This window comes from Epinephelus fuscoguttatus, linkage group LG3 (genome assembly GCF_011397635.1).
Source record: "Epinephelus fuscoguttatus linkage group LG3, E.fuscoguttatus.final_Chr_v1".
Classification (NCBI taxonomy): Eukaryota; Metazoa; Chordata; class Actinopteri; order Perciformes; family Serranidae; genus Epinephelus; species Epinephelus fuscoguttatus.
Window position 1 is genome coordinate 20,511,125 of NC_064754.1, and position 18,587 is coordinate 20,529,711.

General features: G+C 40.2%; 1 protein-coding gene across 1 annotated transcript; it reads right to left on the minus strand.

Moving 5' to 3' along the window:
• Nucleotides 1-4,955: 4,955 nt before the first annotated feature.
• LOC125884382 (E3 SUMO-protein ligase ZBED1-like) lies at nt 4,956-8,681 on the minus strand. The gene is made up of 2 exons (XM_049569300.1): nt 8,657-8,681; nt 4,956-7,842 (listed from the first exon to the last, which is right to left on the minus strand). The coding sequence occupies exon 2, from the start codon at nt 7,796-7,798 to the stop codon at nt 6,242-6,244; it is 1,557 nt and encodes a 518-aa protein (XP_049425257.1). The 5' UTR covers nt 7,799-7,842; nt 8,657-8,681; the 3' UTR covers nt 4,956-6,241.
• Nucleotides 8,682-18,587: the final 9,906 nt, after the last annotated feature.

The following is an 18,587-nucleotide window of genomic DNA, read 5'->3' on the forward strand; positions in this document are numbered from 1 at the left end:
TTTTGAGATGCAGTAGGGGCAGATAATATAGATATAAAAATAAAGGTGAAAAACAAGTAGGTTTCTGGTTTTGGTTTAATTTCTATATCAATTAGCCATTTGAAGACGAAAATGGGAAAAGCACGTGGATTTCCGTTTTTTCTCATTCACACGAAAATCGGAAAATTAAAATGATGCATTGTATATTTGTATATTTGTTTATCCTGTTATAAAACAAGTCAAACAAAGCTGTGGACGGAGGGTACACCAATAGTAGCGAAACGTTCATAGTTCGCATCTAAGTTTAACATAATGTTGAAAGTTGAAAAAATATATATGAACAAGTTTTGGCATGAGATGTGTAATCTTCATAAACAGCAGTAACTTAGATGGTGATCTCCTTCCTTTCTTGGTCATGTTGATCTTTTTCTCTCCTAATCATTTGAGTTTGTGAATGGTGTGTAAATATTGCCACAGCAATGACTTGTGGGATGGAATTATCTCCTTTCCTATCGCTTAGGAAGGTCCAATGTATCCTATGCTAAAGGAGATCTGAAAGGAAGCACTGAACCTCCTTTCCTTAGTGTTTAGAGAATTCGAACAGCACTTACCATGGCGACCACTAAAATACTTCCGGGTCATTTCACTCAGCTAGGAACCTTCCTAAGCAAAAAAGACTTTCTGACCGCAGCCTTTGGCTAACAACTGCTGTGTGTGGAGGCTGCAAATTTGGAGAAATTGTCCAATATGAGGTAAGCTGTGCTAAGGTAAAAATATGTACCAGCCTATTGTTTTCTTCTACAGCTGACATATTGGAATAGACTTTATGTGGCGAGTAATTTTTACGTTATTTGAAGTTTTCTGTCTTTCACAAATTCGCTAACGTTACATTCGGCCATAACAGCAGCATAGAAATAATGCTGTATTTAGATGGATTTCAGCACTCACATGTGTTTTCTTTGGGAAATGCCACTCTAGTTAATTTCTATAAACATTATAAAAGTAGCATGCTGGGATATAAATGCATTTTTTGTAGTTTTTCACAACACAGAACAAAATGAATGCATCAATGTTCTATGGGAAGCAACCAGGTGGACTTCAAACCAGGGTTCCGCCAGTCGAAAGTGACGACAGCTGTCTTGACAGTGGGGATAGTAATGAAGATTACACTCCTACACCACGTTAGCACTATCCACTAAGCTACCGACACCCCTATTACTGCCGTTTTCATCACCTGGTCAGGAGTGTAGTCTGTACGCAGCATGCGCAGACTCCATGCACAAAGGTGCCGCCTCGCCGCAGCGGTCGCTGGCTCGATCCCAGCCTGCGGCCCATCATTCCCCCATTCTCTTTTTCCCAACTTCATGCTGTCCTAAAGCAACAGGCCAAATAGATAATCTTATTAAAAAAAATAAACAGCAGTAATAATGCTATAAGTTTGTGTAGAGTTTCAGCTTTTTGCCGTTTACACATGGTCATATGTTTGTGAATGTAACCATGTGTACATGATGTGTATATAATATAGATAAAAATGTCTGCACTCTTATATAGTGATTTCTTTTTTCTACACCAGGTGATGAAAGCAGCAGTAGTAAGAGTACTGACAAAAAGAGCAGCAGTGATGAGTTAGTTGGTGTTATAGTCAGGACATTGAAAATAATTGTGTGGCATCAATAAAATCTACATAGCTGAGTCGAAAAAATGTGTTTTATTATTATTAGATTTTCTTTTTTTTTTTTTACCTTTTTTTTCCATTTATGCCTGTTGTGGCTGATTTGCATCATACCTAAATTTATATCTAGTCTATGTGCAAAAGACTAATTGACAATCTCCACTTAATTTTACATCAGCTTGGAAGCAAAAGCACATATAATAATTTTTTTTCATATAATTGTAAATACATTCAGGCATCAAGGGGTTATATATATATATATATATATATATATATATATATATATATATATATACAGTACAGGCCAAAAGTTTGGACACACCTTCTCATTCAATGCATTTTCTTTATTTTCATGACTATTTACATTGTAGATTCTCACTGAAGGCATCAAAACTATGAATGAACACATGTGGAGTTATGTACTTAACAAAAAAAAAAGGTGAAATAACTGAAAACATGTTTTATATTCTAGTTTCTTCAAAATAGCCACCCTTTGCTCTGATTACTGCTTTGCACACTCTTGGCATTCTCTCCATGAGCTTCAAGAGGTAGTCACCTGAAATGGTTTTCCAACAGTCTTGAAGGAGTTCCCAGAGGTGTTTAGCACTTGTTGGCCCCTTTGCCTTCACTCTGCGGTCCAGCTCACCCCAAACCATCTCGATTGGGTTCAGGTCCGGTGACCTCTTGAAGCTCATCGAGAGAATGCCAAGAGTGTTTTGATGTTTTTGATGCCTTCAGTGAGAATCTACAATGTAAATAGTCATGAAAATAATGAAAACGCATTGAATGAGAAGGTGTGTCCAAACTTTTGGCCTGTACTGTATATATATATATATATATATATATATATTAACAGTTCCTTTATTCAGTCAGTTTATTCCAAAAGTCGTAAAGAAAGCAAGGGAAGAACATTTAATAAAGCCCTGGAGGGTGGGAGTGGATGAACCCGGTTAAAGACTACCCGCCGGACGGGACGCTCTAAAACTAAAGGGAGCACGCCCACAAGTAGGCAGGGATCATTTCATTGGTCAACAATAAACCTGGCGTTCTGGTAACACTTTACAATAAGGTACACAAAATTAAAGTAATTACTGAGGAACTAATGAGGAATGAATGAGTAACTAATGAGGAACGAATGAGGAACTAGTGAGGAACAAATGAGTAGTTACTGGGGAACTAATGAGGAACAAATGAGTAGTTACTGGGGAACTAATGAGGAACTAATGAGTAGTTACTGAGGGACTACGGTACACAAAATTAGAGTAGTTGCTGATGAACTAATGAGGAACTAATGAGGAATGAATGAGTAACTAATGAGGAACTAATGAGGAACAAATGAGTAGTTACTGAGGAACTAAGCTACACAAAATTAGAGTAGTTACTGGGGAACTAATGAGGAACGAATGAGGAACTAATGAGGAACGAACGAGTAGTTACTGAGGAACTAAGCTACACAAAATTAGAGTAGTTACTGGGGAACTAATGAGGAACGAATGAGGAACTAATGAGGAACGAACGAGTAGTTACTGAGGAACTAAGCTACACAAAATTAGAGTTGTTACTGGGGAACTAATGAGGAACTAATGAGGAACTAATGAGTAGTTACTGAGGAACTAAGCTACACAAAATTAGAGTAGTTACTGAGGAACGAATGAGGAACGAATGATGAACTAATGAGTAGTTACTGAGGAACTAAGCTACACAAAATTAGAGTAGTTACTGGGGAACTAATGAGGAACTAATGAGGAACGAACGAGTAGTTACTGAGGAACTAAGCTACACAAAATAAGAGTAGTTACTGAGGAACGAATGAGGAACGAATGATGAACTAATGAGTAGTTACTGAGGAACTAAGCTACACAAAATTAGAGTAGTTACTGGGGAACTAATGAGGAACTAATGAGTAGTTACTGAGGAACTAATGAGGAACTAATGAGTAGTTACTGAGGAACTACGGTACACAAAATTAGAGTAGTTACTGATGAACTAATGAGGAACTAATGAGTAACTAATGATGAATGAATGAGTAACTAATGAGAAATGAATGAGAGACTAATGAGGAACAAATGAGTAGTTACTGAGGAACTAAGCTACACAAAATTAGAGTAGTTACTGGGGAACTAATGAGGAACGAATGAGGAACTAATGAGGAACGAACGAGTAGTTACTGAGGAACTAAGCTACACAAAATTAGAGTAGTTACTGGGGAACTAATGAGGAACAAATGAGGAACGAACGAGTAGTTACTGAGGAACTAAGCTACACAAAATAAGAGTAGTTACTGAGGAACGAATGAGAGACTAATGATGAACTAATGAGTAGTTACTGAGGAACTAAGGTACACAAAATTAGAGTAGTTACTGGGGAACTAATGAGGAACGAATGAGGAACTAATGAGGAACGAACGAGTAGTTACTGAGGAACTAAGCTACACAAAATTAGAGTAGTTACTGAGGAACTAATGAGTAGTTACTGAGGAACTACGGTACACAAAATTAGAGTAGTTACTGAGGAACTAATGAGGAACCAATGAGGAAGTAATGATGAATGAATGAGTAACTAATGAGGAACAAATGAGAGACTAATGAGGAACAAATGAGTAGTTACTGAGGAACTAAGCTACACAAAATTAGAGTAGTTACTGGGGAACTAATGAGGAACTAATGAGGAACTAATGAGGAAAGAACGAGTAGTTACTGAGGAACTAAGCTACACAAAATTAGAGTAGTTACTGGGGAACTAATGAGGAACGAATGAGGAACTAATGAGGAACGCACGAGTAGTTACTGAGGAACTAATCTACACAAAATTAGAGTAGTTACTGAGGAACTAATGATGAACTAACTATTAGTTAATGGTCAGTTCTTCAGTAAGCCCTGATCAAATTTCAGAGGAGTAGTTAATGAGGAACTAACTATTAGTTAATGGTCAGTTCTTCAGTAAATCATGATCAAATTTCAGAGGAGTAGCTACTGAGGAACTAATGAGGAACTAACTATTGGTTAATGGTCAGTTCTTCATTAACTCATGATCAAATTTCATAGAGGGGTTAATCACGACTTAATAATTAGTGAATTAGTTACTTCATCAGTACAGAATCATTACTCAATAACCCGTCCATTAGTTAACCTTTTTATGTCCTAAAGTAAAGTGACACATAATAAGTAGTCTTTCATTACTTCATCATCATCTTTACAATTAGTTCCTTAACAAATAAAATCACAGACAGCAGGATTCTTGAGAAGAGTTTAATTAATTATTTTCAGACCACATACACATTAATATGATCATCCATGTTATTCTGTACAAGGTGCTGACACACCAAACCGACATCAAAGAACTAGTGGCAACGAAAGCCAACTGTTGCATCGTCTACGTCGCCTCACGTCAGTTGCATTTGAACACACTACAAAGACTACACCCAATGCTTGAAACTGTTACTCATTTATTTTGGCACTGCCCCATTGTCAAAAGACTCTGGAGTGATATTTGTAATTTTATTGCGAACAATATTAAAAAATAATTTAAGCTGTTTTGGAGGGATGTACTGTTTGGACTTTTTGACTTTAAAAGAAATATGGCAACACCCATTGAAAGATTTATTATTAATCTCATCTTAATTTTGGCAAGATTTCACATTCACAAATGTAAGTTTACACATAGAAAACATTTTATATTTTTAATATTTTCTTACTCTTATCCCCTCTGGCATATGTGATACATGACATATATGTGTAATGTTGAAGATCTGCATTCTGTAAACTTCCTATCTTAAATAAAGTTGTGGGGAAAAAACATCCGACGGCCAAGTAGCACGTACGTTCTGCGCCTGCGTGAAAGGAAATAACGCAAAAAGGGAAACCGGAAGTCCGTTGAATGCATGAGATCAACAAAGTAGCGCAGAGTGACAGAGTGATACATCCTGTCAGCCGAGGGGTTTCCTATCTGTGCAGCCGAGCACCGCAGCACTAGGGATGGGCGATACCACTCTTTTCAGATTTGATACGATACTGATACTTTTTCTTTCAATTTCATCGATACCGATACTGATCATTTCTTATTGGTTATTTTTTAAAGTCAAAATGTAATTACACTTACAGGCAAATCACATGAAAAATGACATATATGACTGGCCTTTTAAACACATTTATTAAGAACAAAAGAGGGCGTCCTATACAGAGAGACCTTAACATATAAGTTACTTCACTTTGATTATTAAAGCACCAAATTGGCCTTTTGACCACTGGCACAAATCCAAACACCAGGTCTGTAACAATTACTTATATGTGAGGTAGGTGAAAACTACCAACAAATTTATTACATCATAACAATGCTGTGTTGAAAACTTGTATGTTGAAGTAAACATGTCTGTAACACTGTGATCCATACCTTCTCACTGAAGTGGAGCAGAAACAAGAGACAGACTTAAAAAACATTTTGTTGTCTTAAGCTTACACGAAAAAGCAAAGTATCATTTGAAATAACAACTTACACTTTGCAAAGCACATTTAATAAGTAATGGCACAGTTAGCGGAAAAAATATACACTTTCCTATACTATCATGCCTCTCAGGAGGTATAGCTCTACATTTTACTCAAGTTTTAGGTTGGTGTTGAGGAACAGCAACATGTTAACATTTTCAGCTTTAAGCCAATTACGCTTCTGGCTAATTGTCTCTCCTGCCTTGGAAAACAGCCTCTCTGCTGGAACAGAGGTTGCAACAGTTCCAAGGTATCTTTTTGCTACTTTGCCCAGCAGTGGAAATGCATTCTCATTTTTCTTCCACCAAAGCAAAGGGTCCTCGCTCCTTTGTATCACTTTTTCTTCCATGTATCTGCGCATTTCAGTGTATGCATCTGTGTTTGCTGTGCGACTGCTCTGAGAAGCCATAACACGAGTGTCAAACTCCTGCCATAATCCTCCCTTGGATGTTGAACACTTTGCATCACTACTTTCAGTGTTTGCAGCAGGTGACCCTTGTGTCAATGACATGGTTGCTGTCATGGAGTTGGTTGATGCTGTAGCAGAGGCTTCACTGCTGGTTGCCTGACACTCACAGCTGCCCAGGGCTTGCATCTCACTGATTATCCTCGATTTGATCATTTCCACATTTCCAGTATCACAGAAGACAATGTTTTTGAATCGAATGTCCAAAAAAGTGCTGGCTGCAAGAGTGTGGTTGTGCTCAATGTTTTGAAAGCGCCGCCTGCATTGTGCTGAAAGCTGTGAAGCCAGAGAGTTACCCCTCTGCCCAGCAGATGAGGTTGCTCGTTGGAGAAGAGAAACCAGAGGAATGACTTTGGAAATGGTTACGTAGTGCTCTGCTGAAACCTCCTTAGTGGCCTCTTCAAAAGGCCTAAGGGCTTCAATGGCTTGGCTAATGTGGGACCATTCTCCCTCATTCAGGCACAGGGTGGTTCTCCCAAGAAGACAAAGTGCTGTTGTGACAGCTTGTTGCTGTTCATGCAGTCGTTCTAGCATGTACAATACTGAATTCCATCGCGTATCCACTGCTTGGATTAGTCTGTGCTGTGGGAATCGCAACTGACTTTGTACCTCTTTTAGTTTGTCAGTTGCTTTGGTGCTGTGATGGAAGAACCGAACAATAGCACCACATTTCTCCAAGATGGACTCGAGACTTGTGTCAGCCTTAATAGAGTCCTTCACAATGAGGTTGAGTGTGTGTGAAAAGCACGGAATGTGTTTCCAGCAAGTTTTCCGCACAGCTGAAACCATATTTGCTCCATTGTCTGTAACGACAGCGTGGATCTTGCAGCTGATGCTCCACTCATCAGTTATTTTTGTGAGGAGTTCACAAATATTGTCTGCTGTATGCTGTACAGCTACATGGTATGTTGCAAGATTGCAGGACTGCATCTGCCAGTCCTTATCAATAAAGTGTCCTGTCACAGTCAAATAAGCTTCAGTGGTTCTTGCAGTCCACATATCACTTGTTAAAACCAGGCTGCCTGCTGATTGTATGGAGTCTTTCAATGTTTTTTTAACTTGTTCATATAGTTTGGGAATTTCACCTGTCATCAGGGATTTCCGACTTGGGATCTGGTAACGGGGATCCACTACTTTCATAAAATGACGGAAACCTTGATCCTCAACCATTGAAACTGGTTGCAAGTCTTTCACAATCATCTGGGAGAGGCTCCTTGTGATCTCTTGGGCTCTTTGGGACTCAGCTGAAAAAGATAATGTTTTCAAAAAACAAAAGGGAAGATGAATTGTTTTTGTTTTTTTCTTGTTTTAACAAACAAGATGTTTGTTAAGGATTTGATTAGATACAAGGCCTACATAATTAAATGTGAAATAATTGAAATCACAATATGGCCAAGTGCAATATCAAACCTGCAAGAAGCTGCAATTATTTGTAAGTATACCTGGAGAAAAACAGTTTTATCATGAAGTGATAAAATATGAATTATATTCTCCAGATGTAAGAAAACATGTCACAGATTAAAAACAGTGTTTTAATCATAATGTTTTGAATGGGCTTTTTTTCAGTGAAAAATAAAACTATGATGTAAAAATGACAATTCCCAATAATTATGAGTCATATTGCAATTGCAATATCTCTTTTTTAAGCTTCAAAATCAGTTTATGATCAGATCATGCAGCCCTATTAGATATTTTATAAAAAGCAAATTCCTGGACTAGTACTATACATACATACATACATACATATATATATATATATTCCCCCTAATACTCTGGACCATAAATTTCAGAAGCACACTTATTTTGTGGCATAAAAAAACAAAATTACCCACATCCTCCCTACAGAAACTTTTGCCACTAATTTATCCTCATAGTAAATTCAACCTGGCTTAATCCATTGTTTGGACTCCTAAATGTATATGCAAAGTTTTGCAAGATTATTACCAAAAACAATGTTAAATAGAGGAGTTCCATGGCGATTTCTCCCAATTAAAATTACCCTCTTCACCTGCTAACATCATAAGATTATGGTCACGATGTTGAGGAATTCACCTGTACCTGGATGTACTTTTCCTTTCTGGAAACTCTCATGTAGGGTCTTTTGCCGGACAGCGGCAGCAGCAGCAGCAGACCTGTCTTTCTCTGCCTCCTCTTGTCGTTTTTCAAGCTCATTGTGACTTTCAGGGTGTGTACTTTTTAAATGTTTAAATAGGTTGCTGGTGTTGCTGCTGTGTGCAACCTTCTTATCACATATTGTACATTTTGCCGTGACTTTATCGAGTGGTGAATAATAACACCACACCACGCTCCTTTTTCTGTCTGTCATTCCACTCTGCTGTGCTGGTCATCGCTTGTCCCGCTGTTCCTGTTTTAAAACCTGCTAGCTCGGCTGTAACGTCTCAACTTCCCCATGTCACGTGACACGGACCAGTCCATTTTGCAGGTATAAAGGGGGGTGTCTCGGCACAAAACATTGGAGTAGGTTACAGAAAACAGGTGAAAGTGATGCATGCACTTTCGTATTTATTAATCAGTATCGATATATTTTCAAAGATATCAACACGAAATGAGTAGCGTGTGAGCATCGATGTATCGATCCCGCTGGATCGATACGCCCATCCCTACGCAGCACCTCCACGGACTATCACATCCAGACGGTCCCGGTGTTTCCTCCGCAGGCTCCACTTCACTCAACTTCACTCAGCTGCCCGACAAACCCGCTGCTTCTTCCCACTTTAACCTAAATAACAAACCAGGGCTCGGTGCTCCGGTTGGATCCAAACAGAGAGCCGGGGCTAACGTTAGCTGGGAAGCTAGCTGAGGCTAACTGGCTGTGCTTCTCTCTGGTCATGCTGCGGCTAATGCACCGCTAGCCACTCCCAGCTAGCTCCGGTTTGTTATTCAGGTTAAAGTGGGAAGAAGCAGCGGATCTGTCGGACAGCTGAGTGAAGTGGAACCTGAAGAGGAAGCACCGGTTAGCCCCGGTTTCACTACAGGCAGATTCACTTGCTACAGGGAAAAGGATACAAAACCTGAACAGCCAATCAGAGTGATCTCTTTCACCGACAAGCTCCACTGCCGATTCAACATGCTAAATCAGCCGAGAATTTGGAATGAATGATGAACTAACTTTTAGTTAATGGCCAGTTCTTCAGTAAGTCCTGATCAAATTTCAGAGGAGTAGTTACTGAGGAACTAATGATGAACTAACTACTACTTAATCATTACCTACCTTTTTTGTGTACCCTAAAGTAAAGTGAGACATCAAAATGAGTAGGTAATGATTCAGTACTCATTACCTACTCATTTTAAAGTGAGACATCAAAATGAGTAGCCTACTCATTACCTACTCATTTTGATGTCTCACTTTACTTTAGGGTACACAAAAAGAGTAACTAATGAGTAGGTAATGATTCAGTTCTCATTACCTACTCATTTTAAAGTGAGACATCAAAATGAGTAGCCTACTCATTACCTACTCATTTTGATGTCTCACTTTCTCGTTCTCTGGTGCCCCACATTTTATTACGAGTGCAAACATTCTCAAAAAGATATTTCCCCTACAGGGGGTTTCCATTACACAAGCTGCTACTTCCTGTTATTCAGCTTAAGTTATCTTGACTCAGACACTCAACTGTCAGTTGCACTAGCCAACACACTGTAGATGTTAAATAATAGAGGTGCTTTTTGTAACCTGGGAACATTCTTTTCTCTTCACACGTGCACAGATTTGGTTGAGATCAGGTCAGGTCTTTTGCACTAGATCGTCCCTCCTCTGGGGGACATCCGACCCACTCTCAATGAATTAAACAATCAGTCAATGCAAGTGAAGGTAAAAACCGAACAATCTTTCACCCTCATTAGTTAACCACAGACGACCAGCAACAGTGACCAGAGCATGGTCCTTTGCCAGTTTCCATGTGCACTGCCAAATGGGTTTATCAAAGCACTGAGTCAGAGATACATATGCAGGGGACTGGACCCTTGTCTCTGCAGTGGGGAACAACTGTAATACCTCTATGATCCCAGATGGCCTAAAAATATTAAAAGCATAAAATGAGTAAAATCATATACTGGTGGCAAGTTGATTCATACAGATTGCGCTGTCACTCCCACTCAGTCTCAAGTACGTGCATCAAGGGATTGTAACATCTAGTCCTAAACTGAATTAAGCAAAATGAGAGAGCACAAGCAGAGCTTAGTTTACGTAGCCTACCTACGTACAAGTGGGATGCTGAATCAATGCATTTATTGAATTTTTCGTCTTTATTAATGTAAACACATATATAATGACTGGTAATGCATTAAAGTGAGGTTTTGTAGTGCAAGCTGTATGTGCTGGCGAATGTGCTGTACTATAATGGTGTGTCACAGAGAAACTGGCGCCAGGCCTACATTTTGCTAAACTGTTATCACTATTACTATCATCAAGGTATCAGCTTTAAGGAATTTGTGAAGAGAATCATTGTGGCCATCATGATTTCTGAGGAAGAGGTGGTGCAGATAGATACAGCCATGGATGAATGCCTCCATCCACACATTTTTCATACGGCTTCAGCTGAATAAGAAAGGTTTTAGCAATCATGTGGACACACAGCACACAGGCGCAGACAGTGTTTGGGAGTTTCGGAGCACAATGCATTTTTTCTTATTGATTTTAACTCCCATTTATTATCTTGATTTTCTCTGGTGACATTTTGGTTTGTTTCTTTCTCCTTGTGTTATGATGTGTTTAGTTTTATTGTACAGCACTTTGTAACTGTGTGTTTGAAAGGTGCTATATAAATAAAGCTGTTTATTCTTCTTCTTCTTCTTCTTCTTCTCATAATTATTATTATTAGTATTATTATTATTCAGGTCTACAACACCAGGGATCATCACACCCGGTGCTCTGCCCCTGCCTGCCACCCAGCACACAATGTACCTAACCCTGAATCCTGCCCCTACGGCTGGTGGGCCCACAGGGTGACGGCTAAAATAAACCTCACAGACTACATTTTTTCATCTGCGTAATATTGCGAAAATTAATGTTTTAGCTTCTCTGCACTGGCTCCCTGTAAAATCCAGATTTGAATTTAAAATCCTATTGTTAACTTATAAAGCTCTAAATGGTCAAGCTCCGTCATATCTTAGAGAGCTCATAGTGCCTTATTATCCCACCAGAACACTGCGCACTGAGAATGCAGGGTTACTCGTGGTCCCTAAAGTCTCCAAAAGTAGATCAGGAGCCAGAGCCTTTAGCTATCAGGTTCCTCTCCTGTGGAATCATCTTCCTGTTGCGGTCCAGGAGGCAGACACCATCTCCACATTTAAGACTAGACTTAAGACTTTCCTCTTTGATAAAGCTTATAGTTAGGGCTGGCTCAGGCTTGCCCTGTACCAGCCCCTAGTTAGGCTGACTTAGGCCTAGCCTGGCTGACTTAGGCCTAGTCTGCCGGGGGACCTTCTATAATACACCAGGCACCTTCTCTCTCTCTCTCTCTCTCTCTCTCTCTCTCTCTCTCTTACTACATCTTGCTAACTTGGCCGTACTGCATGTCACTAATTCGGCTTCTTCTCCGGAGCCTTTGTGCTCCACTGTCTGGCAGGTTAACTTACATTGCAGCGGTGCCTGGATAGCGTGACGTGTGGTTGTGCTGCTGCTGTCGTCCTGCCAGATGCCTCCTGCTGCTGCTGTTATCATTAGTCATACTTTTACTGTTATTATACACATATGATTATTGTCACATATGTCTACTCTCAGATATTAATATATACTTGCAACATATTGTACCACAATAGCCAGAACTATAATTATTATATTATTACTTTCATTAATGTTGTTGTAAGCTACTGTCATTACCTGCATATCTCTCTCTCTCTCTCTCTCTCTCTCTCGCTCTGTCTCGTGTCATACGGATTACTGTTAATTTATTATGTTGATCTGTTCTGTACGACATCTATTGCACGTCTGTCCGTCCTGGAAGAGGGATCTCTCCTCAGTTGCTCTTCCTGAGGTTTCTACCATTTTTCCCCCCATTAAAGGGTTTTTTTGGGGAGTTTTTCCTTATCCGCTGCGAGGGTCCAAAGGACAGAGGGATGTCGTATGCTGTAAAGCTCTGTGAGGCAAATTGTGATTTGTGATATTGGGCTTTATAAATAAAATTGATTGATTGATTGATTGAATAATGATCACTCAGACACCCCATGTGTAGACTTAACCAGTACTTTATTTTGGTGGTGAAGTTTGGTCACAGTGTACAGTTGACCTTAGTGACATCCAGTAACATCAGCCAAATTACTTTTAAATTGTTACGTGTTTGTTTACTCTTCTATAGCACATGATGGTAATGTAGACAAGTGCAAATTACATGTGACAATTACAAAAATACATGTGTTTAATTTCTCAGTACACAAGCTTCACATATTGAATTTCACTTTTGTAACTGAGGGAAATTCTTTTTATATAAAGTGTAAAACAAGGACAAGGACAGAAAGAAGCACCTCCCTCATGGAACACAGGATCATTGAAGCAACGCCTCTTTCTGAGGTTACAGGAACTTCCTGTTCTCTGAAACTGAGCATACTTTGTTCTGAGTAACAAGTACTTGTTTTTCACAGATGAAAGAGACAGTTCACTTAAAAGTTTTGTCTTCTAGTACTTGCCTATTTTTCTAACATACAGATACAGAGCATGCAGTAAATCAAGCAAAACATAGGTACCTACATTTATTTATACTTCATTATGACAATGAGTCATAAGGCACAGTTTACTGTTTTACTGTTTTTCCCCACAGTATCTGATTTTGATAAGACACCCTATATATTCACCAACATACTAAGAAGATTTAAGATATAAATTATGATTTAAACCACATTTTCCCCACAGTTAAATCAATTAGGTTATATAAAAATCACAGATCAATATAAAATGATCACATACAGTAGATTCCTTCCACCATAGTACCAGTTAAAACAGAGCATGCAGATTTTACCTTTCTCATTTTTGTTAATATGAAGCTGAACTTGGCCAACAGCTGAGGAGGTCACGCCTTCTGATATTCAAATGGCCACACTATTTTCTATCACAGCTGGATCCATGTATGTGTATGGCACCTCCAGACTCATGTTTCTGATTTTGATGTGTGCACTTAACGCTTGAAGCTCTCCTTGAAAAGCTGTTACATCGCTGGAGGGATCTCATCACTGTGATGGCCCTCCAGGGACTCGCCAAGACCGACCTGATGAAATAAACGAAAGATTAAATGATAGACATATTAACCTATGATACAAAACTTGAACATAAATATTATTATATCATTTAAATTTCATGAGGTTTCTTCACTTACACAGTCATAGGATGGTTTGCTGAGTAACCACAAGGCAGCCATTCCGCTGGCTGTCGTGCCCATGTCAGGTAATGTCTGCAGCATCGCGGCCTCACTTGTCGTTCCCTTTTTGGTTGGTGGAGGAAGCTGCAGGCTGCTGGGAAAGTTGGGCATCCAGCCTCCATAGTCATACTGCAGTGGATGAATGAATGAGTGATTGGCAGATAACTGATTAAGACTCACTCACAGCATAGCACTGTTATCATGGTGATACAATTATTGTTCAAATGTACAGTACAGGCCAAAAGTTTGGACACACCTTCTCATTCAATGCGTTTTCTTTATTTTCATGACTGTTTACATTGTAGATTCTCACTGAAGGCATCAAAACTATGAATGAACACATGTGGAGTTATGTACTTTACAAAAAAAGGTGAAATAACTGAAAACATGTTTTATATTCTAGTTTCTTCAAAATAGCCACCCTTTGCTCTGATTACTGCTTTGCACACTCTTGGCATTCTCTCCATGAGCTTCAAGAGGTAGTCACCTGAAATGGTTTCCACTTCACAGGTGTGCCTTATCAGGGTTAATTAGTGGAATTTCTTGCTTTATCAATGGGGTTGGGACCATCAGTTGTGTTGTGCAGAAGTCAGGTTAATACACAGCCGACAGCCCTATTGGACAACTGTTAAAATTCATATTATGGCAAGAACCAATCAGCTAACTAAAGAAAAACGAGTGGCCATCATTACTTTAAGAAATGAAGGTCAGTCAGTCCGGAAAATTGCAAAAACTTTAAATGTGTCCCCAAGTGGAGTCGCAACAACCATCAAGCGCTACAACGAAACTGGCACACATGAGGACCGACCCAGGAAAGGAAGACCAAGAGTCACCTCTGCTTCTGAGGATAAGTTCATCCGAGTCACCAGCCTCAGAAATGGCAAGTTAACAGCAGCTCAGATCAGAGACCAGATGAATGCCACACAGAGTTCTAGCAGCAGACCCATCTCTAGAACAACTGTTAAGAGGAGACTGCGCGAATCAGGCCTTCATGGTCAAATAGCTGCTAGGAAACCACTGCTAAGGAGAGGCAACAAGCAGAAGAGATTTGTTTGGGCCAAGAAACACAAGGAATGGACATTAGACCAGTGGAAATCTGTGCTTTGGTCTGATGAGTCCAAATTTGAGATCTTTGGTTCCAACCACCGTGTCTTTGTGAGACGCAGAAAAGGTGAACGGATGGATTCCACATGCCTGGTTCCCACTGTGAAGCATGGAGGAGGAGGTGTGATGGTGTGGGGGTGTTTTGCTGGTGACACTGTTGGGATTTATTCAAAATTGAAGGCACACTGAACCAGCATGGCTACCACAGCATCCTGCAGCGACATGCCATCCCATCCGGTTTGCGTTTAGTTGGATGATCATTTATTTTTCAACAGGACAATGACCCCAAACACACCTCCAGGCTGTGTAAGGGCTATTTGACCAAGAAGGAGAGTGATGGAGTGCTGCGGCAGATGACCTGGCCTCCACAGTCACCGGACCTGAACCCAATCGAGATGGTTTGGGGTGAGCTGGACCGCAGAGTGAAGGCAAAGGGGCCAACAAGTGCTAAACACCTCTGGGAACTCCTCCAAGACTGTTGGAAAACCATTTCAGGTGACTACCTCTTGAAGCTCATGGAGAGAATGCCAAGAGTGTGCAAAGCAGTAATCAGAGCAAAGGGTGGCTATTTTGAAGAAACTAGAATATAAAACATGTTTTCAGTTATTTCACCTTTTTTTGTTAAGTACATAACTCCACGTGTTCATTCATAGTTTTGATGCCTTCAGTGAGAATCTACAATGTAAATAGTCATGAAAATAAAGAAAACGCATTGAATGAGAAGGTGTGTCCAAACTTTTGGCCTGTACTGTACTTCAGTGCAAAGTTGCAAGCTTTAGCCATGCTAGTGGTGTGGCTCCATTGCAAGAGCCTTATCAATCTGTTCTTCAGTCTGTCCACCATGTTGGTCTACTCTGAAGTATTTCAACAGCTCCTGAATACCTTGCTATGAAATTTGGATTGGAATTAAAATTTGTACAGACACCCATGGTCCTGAGAGGATGAATCCTAATGACTTTGGTGATCCCCTAACTTTTCCCAACGCCACCATGAGGTTAACATTTGTGTTTTTGAGGCAAATGTCTTGACAACTTCCTGCTGGATTGCCAGTAAATTTACTTCAGACTTTAATGTTGACCACATGATGAACTGTGATAACTTTGGTGATCATCTGACTTTTCATCCAGCAGCATCATTAAATCAGTTCTTTGTTTTTTGACCAAATACCTTCAAAACATTGGGTCTCATTCATGAAATATTAGTAAATATGTGAGTAGATTTGCACACCTACACTGAATTCATGAATGTCACAGGAAATCGATTTCAATTTCAATCAATTTTATCTATAAAGCCCAATATCACAAATCACAATTTGCCTCACAGGGCTTTACAGCATACAACATCCCTCTGTCCTTTGGACCCTCGCAGCGGATAAGAAAAAGCTCCCCAAAAACACCGTTTAAAGGGGGAAAAAAATGGTAGAAACCTCAGGAAGAGCGACTGAGGAGGGATCCCTCTTCCAGGACGGACAGACGTGCAATAGATGTCGTACAGAACGGATCAGCATAATAATAACAGTAATCTGTATGACACAATGAGACAGAAAGAGAGACAGAGAGAGAGACAGAGAGATGCAGGACGGACGGTAATGACAGTAGCTTACAACAACATTAATGAAAGTAATAATATTATAATCATAATTCAGGCTATTGTGGTACAATATGTTGAAAGTAAATATTAATATCTGATAGTATACATGTGTGACAATAATCATATGTGTATAATAACAGTAGGAGTATGACTAATGATAACAGCAGCAGCAGGAGGCATCTGGCAGGACCACGGCAGCAGCACAACCACACACGTCACACTGTCCAGGCACCGCTGTGATATGAGTTAACCTGCGAGACAGTGGAGCACAAAGGCTCTGGAGAAGAAGCCGAGTTAGTGGCATGCAGTATGGCCGAGTTAGCAAAATGTAGTAACAGGACATGAGAGAGAGAGAGAGAGATCTACTTTTGGAGAATTTAGGGACCACGAGTAACCCTGCATTCTCAGAGTGCAGTGTTCTGGTGGGATAATATGGCATTATGAACTCTCTAAGATATGACGGAGCTTGACCATTTAGAGCTTTATAAGTTAACAGCTGTAACATGAAAGTAAACTTTTTCAGTAATGTGGAAAATACATACATCTTTATACATACAACCCCATACAACCCTGGTCTGAAATCTTTTTAAAAATAAAATGTGAAGAAGAAGATGAACAAAATCCCCAGTTTTACACTCTCTACCTGTTGTTAAATATAATTGCCTAATAAACTGTAATTACCAATACTACATATCTCAGTTATGTAAGAGTTTGTGACAAATGTTGACAGTTGAGGGCCTCATTAAAATTTATAGCTACACAGAAATGGCAAGGATCCTCCTCCACCCTGTTGATGGTTAAAGCAATGAATTTGGGCTTGCTGGCTCTGGTCCTGGTGGGCCTAGCTAATGACAGCTTACAGAGGTTGAGGTTGAATGGCTGTACGTGCTGACGTATTGCGGTAAGCGAGTTGTGTCATTTCCGGTGTTTCTGTGACAGCGTCTCTGTACTGCTCTGGTGGATTCTACTAGCCTGCTTTCTCACTTCAGTTGCTTTAACGTTGCTTTAACGTCTACTTCAAGTCTTAACCCACACTCGTTCTGTTTAAGCACTTAACGTTATAGCTCTCCTCCTTCCTACGACTTTCTCGCTAATCTCTTAGCTGTTGTTTGCACGTTACCAGCCTTGGTAGCTACATTAGCTTTACAGTTAGCGATGGCTTCTCCCTCTGCTCTCTCTTGCTCGGTGTGCCAAATGTTCAGTACACCTCTGCCTCCTTTAGCGACAGTGGTAATTGTAATAAGTGTAGCTTATTTGCTGCGTTGGAGGCGAGGCTTAGTGAATTAGAAGCGCGGCTCCGCACCATGGAAAACCATTCAGTAGCTGCGGTAGTTAGCCAGCCCCCTGTAGCCGGTGCGGAGCCACATAGCATAGCCTTAGCCTCTGCTAACTGTCCTCCGGTTACAGTTCGCCAGAAGCACAGCTCCAAGCCGAAGCCCACGCCTCACCACCAGCCTGTTCACGTTTCCAACCGCTTTTCCCCACTCAGCGACACACCCGCTGAGGACAAAACTCTGGTTATTGGCAGCTCTATTCTGAGGAACGTGAAGTTAGCAACACCAGCGACCATAGTCAAATGTATCCCTGGGGCCAGAGTGGGTGACATTGAATCAGATTTAAAACTGCTGGCTAAAGCTAAACGTAGATTCAGTAAGATTGTTATTCACGTCGGCGGCAATGACACCCGGTTACGCCAATCGGAGGTCACTAAAATTAATATTGCCTCGGTGTGTGAATATGCAAAAACGATGTTGGACTCCGTAGTTTTCTCTGGACCCCTCCCAAATCTGACCAGTGATGACATGTTTAGCCGCATGTCATCATTTAATCGCTGGCTGTCCAGGTGGTGTCCAGCAAATGATGTGGGTTTTGTTAATAATTGGCAAACTTTCTGGGGAAAACCTGGTCTTATTAGGAGAGACGGC

Bases quoted from the DNA above. Each gene is read 5' to 3' on its own strand.
- LOC125884382 (XM_049569300.1), bottom strand. From the start codon at position 7,798: ATGATTGTGAAAGACTTGCAACCAGTTTCAATGGTTGAGGATCAAGGT.